At 39.6% G+C, this 13,217-nt stretch overlaps 1 protein-coding gene and 1 pseudogene across 1 annotated transcript in view; one reads left to right on the top strand and one right to left on the bottom strand.

Moving 5' to 3' along the window:
• Positions 1-9,767, bottom strand: part of ORC5 (origin recognition complex subunit 5) — an 86,506-nt gene extending 76,739 nt beyond the window's left edge. The window contains exons 1-3 of the mRNA XM_035020401.1: positions 9,618-9,767; positions 8,947-9,039; positions 7,058-7,258 (exon numbers count right to left, since the gene is read on the bottom strand). Of these exons, the coding sequence (XP_034876292.1) occupies positions 7,058-7,258; positions 8,947-9,039; positions 9,618-9,689 (366 nt within the window). The 5' untranslated portion in view covers positions 9,690-9,767. The remainder of the gene's footprint in view (positions 1-7,057; positions 7,259-8,946; positions 9,040-9,617) is intronic.
• On the top strand, positions 8,034-8,635 carry LOC118020650 (annotated as a pseudogene).
• Positions 9,768-13,217: the final 3,450 nt, after the last annotated feature.

Raw genomic sequence — 13,217 nt, 5'->3', positions numbered from 1 at the left:
TAGTTACTCAGAAATAAAGTTCACACAGGACAGAAGGGATAAATGCTTGATTCTTTCCTTTTATCTACTAATTTTCGGAATAAGTTTGTGCCTCTATTAGTTTTCTGTGCTTGCTATAACACGTTACCACACAAACCTGGTAGCTTAAAACAGACTAAAAATTGATTCCTTCACAGTTCTGGAAGTCCTAAGTCTGAAATCAGTTTCACAGAGCCAAAATCAAGGTGTCTGCAGGGCCACATGCCCTCCAGCAGCTCTAAGGTAGAATCCATTCTCTGCCTTTTTTAGCTTCTGGTGGCTGCCAGTATTCTTTGGCTTGTGGCTGCATCACTGCATAATTCAAGGCGAGCATCTTCAAGTTTCTCTTACTCTGCTTGCCTCTGCTATTACTTGGCCTCCTGAGTGGTTTAGTCAAATCCTCCCTTTGCCTCTCTCCTACACAAACATTTGTGATGACATTTTGTGACCACCCAGATAAACCTGGTAAATCTCCCTATCTCTAGACCCTTAACTTAATCACATTTGCAAAGGCCCTCTTTCCAAATGAAGGGTCATTTACAGGTTCCAGGGATTTGGATCTGATATCCTCAGGGGCCATTATTCAGCCTACAGTTGTGCCCTAGTAAATGAAACTCCCATGGTAACCAATGAGCTGAGGTTTTGTGTTTTTTATTTGTTTACTATCATTATAAGTTCATGGATTTAACACATCTAATGTACTTCCATCTACTGAATTGACTGTTCTTTTTGATGGCCCAATTGTACCATGTTTGGCCAGTGGAAGCCCCTTCAAACTAGCTTCTGGGTCCTTTTTGTACCCCCAGCTTTGAGATGTAACTAACATATAACACTGCATAAGTTTAAGGCACACAACTGTTGATTTGATACACCTATATACTTAAAATTATTTCCATGAAAGCTTTGGCTAACACCTCCATCACCGCAAATAATTATCATTTCTTTTTTGTGGTGAGAACATTTAAGATCTACTCTTAGCAACATTCAAGTACATATAATACAGTATAGCATAACTATAATCACCATGCTGTACAATAGATTCCCTAGAACTTATTCATCTTGTAATTAGAACTCTTTGACCAACATCTATTTCCTTTATCCCACAGCCTCTAGTAACCAACCATTTTCCTTTGTTTCTATGAGTTTGGCTTTTTATATTCCACATATAATTAAGTGTCTCTGCCTGATTTCTTTCACTTAGCATAATGCCCTCAAGGTCCATCCATGTTGTCACAAATGGCAGGATCTCCTTCTCATGGCTGAATAATATTCCATTGTTTATATATACACATAGTCTCAGTTATTGTAAATAAAACTGCAATGAACATGGGAGTGCAGCTAGGTCTTTGACATCCCAATTTCATCTCCTTTGTGGGATTGCTGAATCATATGGTATTTCTATTTCTAATGGTTTAAGGAACCTCCATACTGTTTTTTCCCTAGTTCCTATACCAATTTACTATCCCAAGAACAGTGCACAAGGGTTCCCTTTTCTCCACAACCTTGCCAGTACTTGTCTTTTGGATGACAGTCATTCTAACAGGTGTGAGGTGGTATCTCATGGTTTTGGTTTGCACTTCCTTGATGATTAGGGATGGAAGTGATGCACTTCCTTGATGATTAGCACCTTTTCATGTACCTGGTCATTTGAACGTTCTTTGAAAAACTGTCTATTCAGGTCCTCTGCCCATTTTCTAACCAGATTTTTTTTTGCTATTGAGTTGCATGAGTTCTTTATATATTTTGGATATTAACCCCTTGTTCAGCAGATGACTGCAAACATTTTCTCCCATTCTATAGGTTGCCTTTTCATTTTGGTGAATGTTTCTTTTGCTGTGCAGAAGTTTTTCAGTTCAATGTAGTCCCACTTACTAATTTCTGCTTTTGTTGCTTGTGCTTTTGGTGCTGTATTTAAAAAACTGTTGCTAGGGCGCCTGGGTATCTCAGGCAGTTAAGCGTCTGACTCTTGATTTAGGCTCAGGTCATGATCTCAGGGTCAAGAGACTGAGCCCCACGTTGGGCTCCATGCAAGTGGGGAGTCTACTTGAGATTCCCTCTCTCTACCCCTCCCCTTCAGTGCATGTGCGCTCTTCTCAAATAAATCTTTAAAATAAATAAATAATAAAAAACTGCTGCTGAAACTAATGTCAAGGAACATTTTCCCTATGCTTTTTTTCTAGGAGTTTTATGATTTCACTTTTTATATTTAAGTCTTTAATCCACTTCAAGTTAATTTTTGTAAATGGTGTAAAATAAGGGTCTAACTTTACTCTTCTGCATGTGGCTATCCAGTTTTCCCATCAACAGTTATTGAAGACACTATCCTTTCCCCACTGAGCATTCTTGGCTTCCTTACCAAGTATTAGTTGACCATATGTATATGGGAAGATTTATTTCTGTGCTCTCAATTCAGTTCTATTGGTCTATGTATCTATTTTTATGCCAGTACCATACTGTTTTACTATAGCTTTGTAGTATAGTTTGAAATCAGGAAGTACAATGCGTCAGGCTTTTTTCTTCTTTCTCAACATTGCTTTAGCTATTCCGTCTTTTGTGATTCCATACAAATTTTAGGACTGTTTTCTCTATTTCTGTGAAAAATATCACTGGAATTTTGATAGAGATTGCACTGAATCTACAGATGGCTTTGGGTACTACAGGCATTTTAACAATATTAATTCTTTTGATACATGAGCTTCTGTGTCTTTTTGAAATGACCCTCATTGTAGCTGATAGCTTCCTAGCTTTCTATTATGGCAAAATGTTCTAGATTCATCTTGTATATTCTCTTCTCAGAACTGAAATTTAAAAAGCTGGGTTGTTTTGTTTTTTTTCTTTTTAACATTTACACTTTATTAATAAGTCTTACTGGAAACTATAATAATTTAAATTAGGAATAAAATTAAAATGCAAAGAATATTATTTCCCTAAATAGTCCAAATTGTTTTATATGTTTTATTAACTGACAGCTTGAAACAATCTATGAGAGTAATCAACTTAAGATATTTCATTCTTAATTAGACAAAATAAAGCTAAAACTATTTACTGCTAAAAAGATATAAATTATTTTCTCCACTAAGCAATTACGCAATTTCCCCATCAATCTCCATTTAAATAACTCTCTAATCCAGGACACAGATTAATTCAAATAATTGGCCCATCTTTATGCCCATTTTAATGCAAAACACAAAGCTGAAGCAATAAATTAATAGTTCATTCTTCTAATTTAATTTAGTTAACCCACTATAATTAAGGATTTTATGATATTCTAATAAATGATCCTTCTTCAAAAGCAATGATCAGATAATATTCAGAGAAGCAAAAATTTTAATTCAGATCCAAACATTTATCTTAATAATTTACCCAAAGGCATTCTAATAGACTCTTGATTTGCAAATTGGTTTACTGACTAGAAAACATTCTCAGCTACCTTTCTGTATTTCCTAAGTACTGAAGCTTACCAATTCATTTATTAAATAGCTGAACTGTCTATAGATGTACTCTAAAAAATGTTCCACACTAAATACCTGCAAACTTTCTCACACTTAATGTTTAGCCAACTAACAAGTACTTACTGAATACCCACTTCTATCCAATGGATCTGAAAAATAAGTAGAGCCCTACTTACTCATCAAGGCTGTTTATAGAATATTGATTTTCCACCCTACCTAAAGACATTCAGCTTTGAACCTCTCCTTGTTGTCATCCACATATCCTGAGGTCATTCCTCTTCATTCTTTAAATATTACCGTTTCTTACTAACACTTCCCTATTACAACTCCTTTATTTTTTGGATATTTCAAAACCCACATTAATGCCCCCCTTCTGATATGGACTCTTAATTCCTTAAATTCCTCTCCACCAGTGATCTTATTTCCTACCTTATCTCACTGAAAGACCAACTTTCTTAGAACACTGGTTTTTGAGGTGTGGTCTGTGGCCCCTCGGGGGTGGGAAGGGTGTCCCTGATATCCTTTCAAAAGGTTGGCAAAGTCAAAACTATTTTCATGGTGATACGGAGACATTTAGCCCTTTTCACGATGTTGATATTTGCACTGATGGTGCAAGTAAAAGTGGTTTCAACTAGCGTTGCCTTGGCATAAATCCAGGTAATGGTGCAGAACTGTACCAAGAGTGGCTGTATTCTTCACTCTGCACTTGCATTTTAAAAGAAGTTCGACTTCTAACTCCGAGAAGGTGGGAGCAGATTTATTTTTTCCCATTCCTTCTGCTAAGTAAAACTAAGAATCTTGAATGTTACATCTAAAACAAACAGGGCTCTGAAAGGTAGAGAGAAGACAGACCAGCTAGGGACCTTAAGAGCAGAGCAATGACAACTCACTGTACTGAGGGTGTATTGCCTGAGTTGTCTTTTTGCCTCACACAGCACATACGTGGAGCTGAAGAAACCAGCAACACAGAAAGGCTAATGAGCATGAACCAAAAAAGCACCAAGAAACCCTGCTCTCCCTAGTCAAAGGACCAGGAAAGGGGCAGCATAGCGAGACTTCCAGGACACTGCATTTACCCAAATTCTCTTCGTACATCATTGATTTCTTTTCTGTCCTCATTTGTTCTTCCTCATCTCCTCATTCCATAACCAAGAGATTGCCACAAGACTCGGGCACTTGCACTCCCCTCTCCTCACTCACTCACTCTCCTCACCAGGAGACCTAATGGTCTCACAGCTTTAAGAACTACTACCTCTACACCCACAACTCCAAAATCCTATCTCCACAATGGGCCTCTCTTGACCTAAGACTCCAGTCTCCAAGTGCCAACTGAACATCTGTACTTGGATTTAACGTGTCCCAAACCAAACTCCTGATCATTCCTTCCCTACCTAACAAGACCCCTCCCGCTGTAGTCTTCTCCACTAAGATAATGACAACTCCATCCTTTCAAGTACACAAAAACTTCTGAGTCACCCTTAACTTTGTTCTTTCTCTCCTCCTCTACAGTCAATCTATCAGAAATTCTGTCAAAATATATTGAGACCACTTCTTACCACATCTACTGCTACCACCCTGGCCTAAGCCAACATGATGTTTTGCCTAGATTATTATAAATGCCTCATAACTAGTTGCATTAGTTTCCTACAGCTGCCATAAAAAGTACCACAAACAGGGTGACTTAAACTACAGAAATTTATTATCTCACAGTTCCAGAAGCCAGAAGTCCAAGATCAAGGTGCTGGCAGGGCCATGCTTCCTCTAAAGGTGCTAGAGAAACATCTGCTCCAGGTCTCTCTCCTGGTTTCTAGTAGTCCCTTGGCTTGTGGCAACATAACCCCAATCTTTACGTGGCATCCTCCCTGTGTGCATGTCTATCTCCAAATTTCCTCTTTATATAAGGACACCAGTCATATTAAATTAGGGGTCCAAACTACTCTAGTATAACTTCAACTTAATTAATTAGAACTGCAATGACCCCATTTCCAAATAAGGACATTCTGAGGTACTTCAACATATGAATTCTTGGAGGAAACAATTCAACCCATAACACTAGTCTTCGTGCTTCTATCCTCATACCCTTCATTTGATTCTCAACATTACTACTCTGCCCCCTACTTAAACTATTCCAGCCACAATGGCCTCCTTGGTATACTCTGAATACACAAAGCATGTTCCAGTCTTCTTTGTAGTCTTATGTAAATCTCTTTACCTGGAATACTCTTTTTTCACATATCTTCAAAGCTTGCTCCTCCCTTCCTTGCTCCTCAGATCTCAGCTCAGTCATCATCTCAGTGAGATCTTCTCTGTCTTCTCTATTTAGAAAAATAACTACTCTCCCCCCACCCAAGTGATTCTCCCTGACTCTATTAACATATTATATCTGACATCCTACATATTAACTCGCTTTTTATCTATCTTCCTCAACTACACTATAAGCTGCAAGAGGGCAGAGACTCTATTTTGTTCTATGTTCTATCTCCACTATCTAAAATAGTCCCTGGCATATAGGAAGTGCCCAAGAGTTATTTGCTGAATAAATAAATGAATGAAACTAAAATGTGGAAGGAACTGTTTTATAAATTTCAGGAGATGCAAGAATGCATAAGATTTGGTCCCTTATAACTAAGTTTATAACTTAGCTGTTATAAGGCATTATATTAAAATTTAATTCTAAATCCAGAGACAATAATTTTTTTAAAAAGGGTTAAAGTATTATAAAAAATCCACTAAAACAAAACACACTACACATTTTCAGTTGCCTCCTAAACATTTTCACATTGATGTAACAACTACAATTCAGACTTAGCCACCCCAAAATCAAATGATTCATCTTTCCCCACAAACCTACTCCACACCCAATTGAAAAATTTGACCTTCGAGTTCCCTTCCATTTATTCCTCTCTGCATCTTCCCCAAGTCTAGTCCTGGCCCAAATTTCCTCTAATTTAAACAGTGATACGAGCCTGAAAACCATCTTTTAGACTTCAGTCTGTCACCACCACCCCCCTATCTATTTAACATGCCTTGCAAAATGATCTTCCTAAAACAGATTTGTTGCTCTAAAATCTTCACTACTGCCTCACTATATGCACTTTAGTAGAGTTTTCAAGATACTCCATGATCTGCCTCACCTACCTCCTAGCTTTTTCCTCCCCTCATACACTGTTACCCACCAAAACTGTACTATTGATTCCCTGGCCTCCACTGCATCTGCATGATTTTCCTTACATAATTCCTACCATCTGAAATTCCCCTTCTTCAGTTTCTTCCTATAATCCTTTAATCATCCTTTTAAGTCTATCTCAAATGTTATCACCTCATGAAGCTGTATCACATATCCCTAAGTCTGTACTTTGCATCTCATGGTTATCACTTATCACACTCTGCACATACACATGTTGTATGTGTCATAACTCTTCCATTAAACTGAAGTTCCCTTTGGATAAGAAATACATCTAAAACATTTTTGTATCCCAAAGGCACCTTTGCACGGTGCAATACAAATAATGAGATAGAAAAAATTTACAGAAATTGACCAATAAGCAGTTTTCAAATAGATGGTATAATGAAATTAAATTACTCACAATATATACAGTCTGATCCTTGAGACTTTCAGCTTTGGTTACTTGTTTAAACAAGCGAACAAAGTCATTAAGTGTTTCACAGGTTATTTGAGTAGAACATCCACCCTCTGAAGAACTAAGATGATTCAATTTGTTTAAAATTTGTTCCAAAAGCAGCCTCGAGGTAAAGCATTCAACACAATTCACAAAGACATGTGGAAGCTGAAAACAGAAATTTAAAAAACGTGTAAACAGAAAAGAAAACCCACATATATAGTAACGGCTCTGTTGGATATTCAGCAGGTGTCCTTCTACTCTACATCTCCCCCATCCCCCAAGCTGCTCTGTACCCCAGAAGGCTGACCACTACAGCCTGCATTACCCAGATGCTCTTATTTTCTGGCTCTGGTTGGATTCAGTCAACAAGAAGAACCAGGAGCCTGAAGGAGAGCAGTAAGAAGAAACAAAATGAATATTCCCTTAACTTACCCCTTATCCCTCAGTGGCCCATAGTGCCACCATGGCTACATTCTTCTACCAAAAGCCACAGCTCCAGCTGGGCAGCCCCCCCATTTAAGACTACAGCTCTTACAGTGATCTGGTAACAGCTACTTCCTGTGGTCTGTTCAGGTCTAAGGGGAGTAAAAGCTCTCAGTGCTTTATCATCCCTTATTAGTTCCCTTAACATTTCTTCGACCTTTGTGCAACAGTACCTTCATTAAACTCACTTTAATTATTTGAGTTTGCCATTTGTTTCCTACAGAGAATCAGAGCAAACTTGTACTTTAAAGAATTCATATAAAGAAACCCAAGTACATGTTAAAATTCTTGGTAGGAATTTCATACTAATAATTTTAATATTCTAATGATAAACAAACCTAGATCGAAAAGAATTTTAAGGTTTGAAACCATAATAATCCTCCTATGAGGATTAAGCTAGCTCTTCATTTAAAGATCAAAATGGACCCAGCAGGCAACGCTGCAGCCTCGGGTCAAAATGGCGAGCAGGCCTGCTCATCAAGCCGGTGGCTGAAGGGCATTCGAAAATGGTACTACAATGCTGCAGGGTTCAATAAACTGGGGTTAATGAGAGATGATACAACATAGGAGAATGATGATGTGAAAGAGGCCATAAGAAGGCTTCCTGAGAACCTTTATAATGACAGGATGTTTCGCATTAAGAGAGCACTGGACCATGAGGCATCAGATCTTGCCTAAAGAGCAGTGGACAAAATATGAGGAGGATAAATTCTACCTTGAACCATATCTGAAAGAAGTTATTCGGGAAAGAAGAGAGAGAGAAGAATGGGCAAAGAAATAATGATGGAGCTGAGATCTGTGGTTGCAGCTGCCCTCAAATATTTTTAAGAAGTTGAATAAACCTGAAATGTACAATTTAGAACTATCTGAGCTGCAAATGTATTACTCTAAATAAATGTCTGTTGTGATTAAAAAATAATAATAATAAAGATCAAAATGGAGGTTAATTCCAGAAGTAACAAGGAAACAAAGACTTGCTTACAAATATAGTCTGTTCTCCAAAAGAAATCACAAAAGCAGTACTGCTCATTCTGGAAGATAACTTTTGGCATCTCGCACAAATAATGGAACCTGTAACTATTTTTAGTGACATTCCACAAATCTCACCCAAGAAGGAAGCTTTTCTTTCTCTTTCAGAGTAACAATGTAACTAAGCCTACCTTATATCTCTTAGTCACAGTTTCACTAACATTTGCTGGCCTTTTTTATCACAGTCCACAATATCTCAAACAAAAATTGGTCAGAAATGTTTCATATAGAAGATATTCCTTCAGAGAAAGGTAAACTATAATAAATAATCTCCCAGATTCCATTTCCAGGAGCCTATGAGTTAAAAAAAAAAAAAAAAATCAATTAACAGTTATTCTTACCTCTAAAGTTTTCAACAAAGTTTGTGTTACATAGGTCTTTCCACTGGCAGTATGTCCATAAATAAAAATTGATGGAAAGCTGAAATGATGCCTCTAAGAGAGAAAAGGCAAGTATTAGTCTGCACATACAAAACAGAAAATAATTATCAACTCATGAGAAAGTTTTACACGGCGAAGGAAAATATTTTAAACCTGAAGCCTGCTCTGGCCCTCACTAATCTTGAAAACCACCACCCACATCCACGCTTGATTTACACCTATTACCTCAACGAAACGTGCGAACTGACACTGGAAAAAAATAACGCTGCGAACACACTTGTGTAAAATCTTTCTCAGCTGGGATAAGATACTAAGCAACTTCCAGCGGCTACTTTGGGTTAACACCATCTCAAAAGCGTGGCGTGTGTAAAAGAACCCGTCCTGGGCCCACGTCCTGCGGTGCCGGCCGCTCCCGCCTGTGCCGTTCTCCTTTAAAAGGGACTAACCAGAAGTTACTTAGGCTGGAGGAGTAGGATAGACCTACAACAACCCTTTTCTCAATGCAAAAAAAAAAAAACGGAGTATTGCCCCTCAATCCAAACACGAAGCCAGAAAATCGAGAACACGTCGCAAGACCACGGAAATGTTTGCCTCCAGGATTTGGAAGAGAAAAGACAGTTTGACCACAATACCTCTCCAAACAGGGACTGCAAGATGGACACTTGGGACTCGCGACAAAGCACCATGTTTTCCAAGTGAGGCATTCCGGCGGGTACCAGTGGGCAACGCAGCCCCAGCCCCCTCCACAACCCGAGCCGCAGCCCCACCTCCGCCCCTCGATCCGCGCTCCCGCCGGAAACCAGACTTGCGAGGGCGTGGGCGGACCCGGCGTGCCCGTGCGTCGGCGTAACGGCAGCGCGCACGCGGAGCGTCGCCCCGCCCTTTCCTCCGAGGTCCGAGGAGGCGGGCTCTGTTTTCCCCTTCGAGGAGGGGTTTGGCTGACGGTGCTGTTGGTGATTGGACGTCGCGGGTGCCGCTTTTCGCCGTGCGGGAGGCGAAAGGGCCGGGGACAACGCGGGGATGCGCGAACGGGAAAACGGCTGGCAGGAGCTGAGGGGACCCTCCGGGTTTCTGATGACCCGCGAGCCCGTGGCTTTGATTTTCTTTCCTGCAGAAACTTTGAGTCCCGGGAGCTTTCGCCCTGGAGCGCCATCGGGGAAAAGAAGGCAGGCGTGCAGCTGAGGCCCCTCTCCTTACAGGGACTGTAAGGCGGACTGAGCTAATCAGTAGTCTAAATAGATGGGGTTTTTCCCCTACGAGGGTGTGGCAGTTAGGGGGTCTCTGGTGCAAAGAAAGAGTGTAATGGGGCTGAACAAACAACTTGGATTACTAGTGTTCGTGCAAGCCTGAAACCGGATCTGGAAATGCCTCTCCCTCCTAAAGGGAGGAAGATCTAAGGTGAAGGGGTTGGTGAGGGCGCCAGGAATAACAGTAATGCTATCCTTAGCATGAGACCTTCACGTGTATTTACTCGAGAAACCAGACACTGGAAGATTCTGTAAATAAAAAGATACAGAAGTAAAGAGAAAAGAGAACTTGGGGTCCTAAAACTTAAGAACAGAGAGACCTCGGTAAAGTTGAACTATTCATTTTGAACTTCAACTTCCTTATCATAAAATAAGGATAATAATAGCTGGGATATTGCTAGGAGTAAAAGATTATATACTTAGTGCCTGGTACGTGGAATTAATTGTGCACATCATGGTCCGAATCATGGTCTAAAGGATCTTCAGTTACTTATTCTCCAGTTTTAACTAAATGATTTGTTTACCAAACAAGGAGAGATGTTTTAAGCCCTAAAATACTGGGTGATAAAGTGAGCTTTCCGGTTATTGCTTTTCAATACCATTTTGAAAGTCTGATATACATTGTGATGTACTGGCATTTGGGGCTAGTAAAATATAAATTAAGAAGTAATCAGGCAGAAAGAAAATCTCAGATAATGGCTGTGGAACTTAGCCATGGCATCAGATAAACTAGAAGTAAACCCAAATGTAGATGGAAAACTTCAATATTTTGGTATAGCAGTAATCTAATTTTTTGAAAGTTGTCATCATCCCCCTACTCTGATCCTTCTCATTTCTCATTCCACCAGATCCTCACCAAGTACAAGACCCTGTAGAACCTGCTCCCCTCCCCATCTCACCTCTTTACTCACCTCATCTGCTTCTCTTCTTTAAGCTTGCTCCCCTTCGGTCATACTGGCACCCTTGCTTTCTCTGGAACATGCCAGGCATGTTCCAGCTTCTTATGAGTCTAAGCTTACTGTTCCTCTGAGACAATTTGCTCAACCTTATTCATGTGGCTCACTTCTCAACTCACATCTCTGCTCAAGTCTTTGCCGTCCCGCACTCCCCTTTTTTTCTTTATTCAGTGTACTTATTAAATATATATTTTACTTATTTATTGTCTCTCACACTAAAATGTAAGGTCTCTGAAGAACTTAACCTAAAAAAGTTCTAGTGCAAAGTAGGCACTCAAATAATTATTGAGGGGTGCCTGGGTGGCTCAGTCGGTTAAGCGTCCACTCTTGCTTTCAGTTCAGGTCATGATCTCAAGGTCATGAGATGAGCCCCACCTCAGGCTTCATGCTGGGCATGGAGCCTGCTTAAGATTCTCTTTTGGGGCACCTGGGTGGCTCAGTCAGTTAAGTGTCTCACTTTTGCTCAGGTCATGACTGAGCCCTGTGTTGGGCTCCCCGATCAGCAGGAAGTCTGCTTGTCCCTCTCCCTCTGCCCCTCCCCATGCTCATGCTCTGTCTTTCAAATAAATAAAAATCTTAAAAAAAAAAAAAAAAGATTCTCTCCCTCTCCCTCTGCTCCTTCCTCCTCCCCCTCATATGCACTCTCTCCAAAAATAATAAAATAAATATATAATTATTGAATTAATGACTTTTTCCAAATGACGAGCATGAGTTTAATACAGAGTAGATGTTTAACCACATTTGCTTTATGAAATGAACAATTAAGGGGAAATTCTTGCTAAAGTAAAACACCAAAAAAAGCCCCAAATATCCTAGTTTTAGTTGCAAAAATGCTTTCTGTGCCTTGAAATATGGCATCCCACTTTTACTCAGTAGTCTGATGATCATAGTTTTAGCCACTTTGAAGACTACCCTGAGCTCAAAAGAAAGTATAAATGGTTGTCCAAAAAATAAACAAGCATATAAATAAATAAAATTGTGTTGAAATCCAGTTTTACTCTGAAATGAAGCTACCATTAGGTCCTTTGGCCATTTACTGTTAAGGAGGTTTGAACGTGAAGGACCAACATGGTCTTTAGAAATTGGGTAATAAAGGGATGCCTGCCTGGCTGGCTCAGTTGGAAGAACATGCAACTCTTGATCTCAGGGTTGTGAGTTTGAGCCCCAGGTTGGTTATACAGATTACTAAAAAGATAGAAATTGGGTAATATATCCTCAGTACCACATTACACTTTTGTGAAAATCCCTCCAGGTAGATGAGGACATTGTTTAGAGTATTATTTGAAAATAAACCAAATATTGACTTTTTTCCAAAATAAATATATTTTAATAACATGTAAATACTAATTAAATAATAATTACCTGTATGCATGAGTTTATATTAGGAGAAAACAATATGAAGTAGATTTGAAACCAATGTCATACTTAGGCAGATTGCTACATTTTATGTACCTTCTCTAAACTTAACTATACATCTCTCTAGTTCAATCCAAGCACGATGTCCACCTTTTCTGCTCCTTCCATTTACCACTTCTGATAGGCAGAATAACGGCCTCCCAAAGGTAGCCATGACCTAATTCCAGGAACTGTGAATATGTTAGATTACATGGCAAAGAGGAATTAAGGTTGCAGGTGGAAGGAAGGTTATCAGCTGACCTTGACAGGGGGCAATTAGACTGTATTATCCACATGGGCCCAATCTAATTACAAGAGTCATTATTAGTGGAAGAGGTAAGCAGAAGAAGGAGAACCAGAGAGGTGGCAGTGTGAGAAAGACTTGGACCGATGTTGCTGGCTTGGAAATGGCGGGGGGGGGGGGGGGGGGGGGGAACATAAGCCAAAGAACGCAGACAGCCTCTAGAAGCTGCAAAGGGGAAGAAAATGGATTCTCCCTGAGAGGTTCCAGAAAGAAAGGCAGCCCCATTGAAGCCTTGATGTTAGCCCAGTGAGACTCATTTCAGACCTCTCACCTCCAGAACTATTAAATAAATAAATAAATAAATAAATAAATAAATAAATAAATAAATAA

This window comes from Mirounga leonina, unplaced genomic scaffold (genome assembly GCF_011800145.1).
Source record: "Mirounga leonina isolate KUSES-001 unplaced genomic scaffold, KU_Mleo_1.0 Mir_174, whole genome shotgun sequence".
NCBI classification, from domain to species: Eukaryota; Metazoa; Chordata; class Mammalia; order Carnivora; family Phocidae; genus Mirounga; species Mirounga leonina.
Note: the sequence above shows the minus strand (reverse complement) of the source record. Positions and strands in the feature narration are given on the sequence as shown.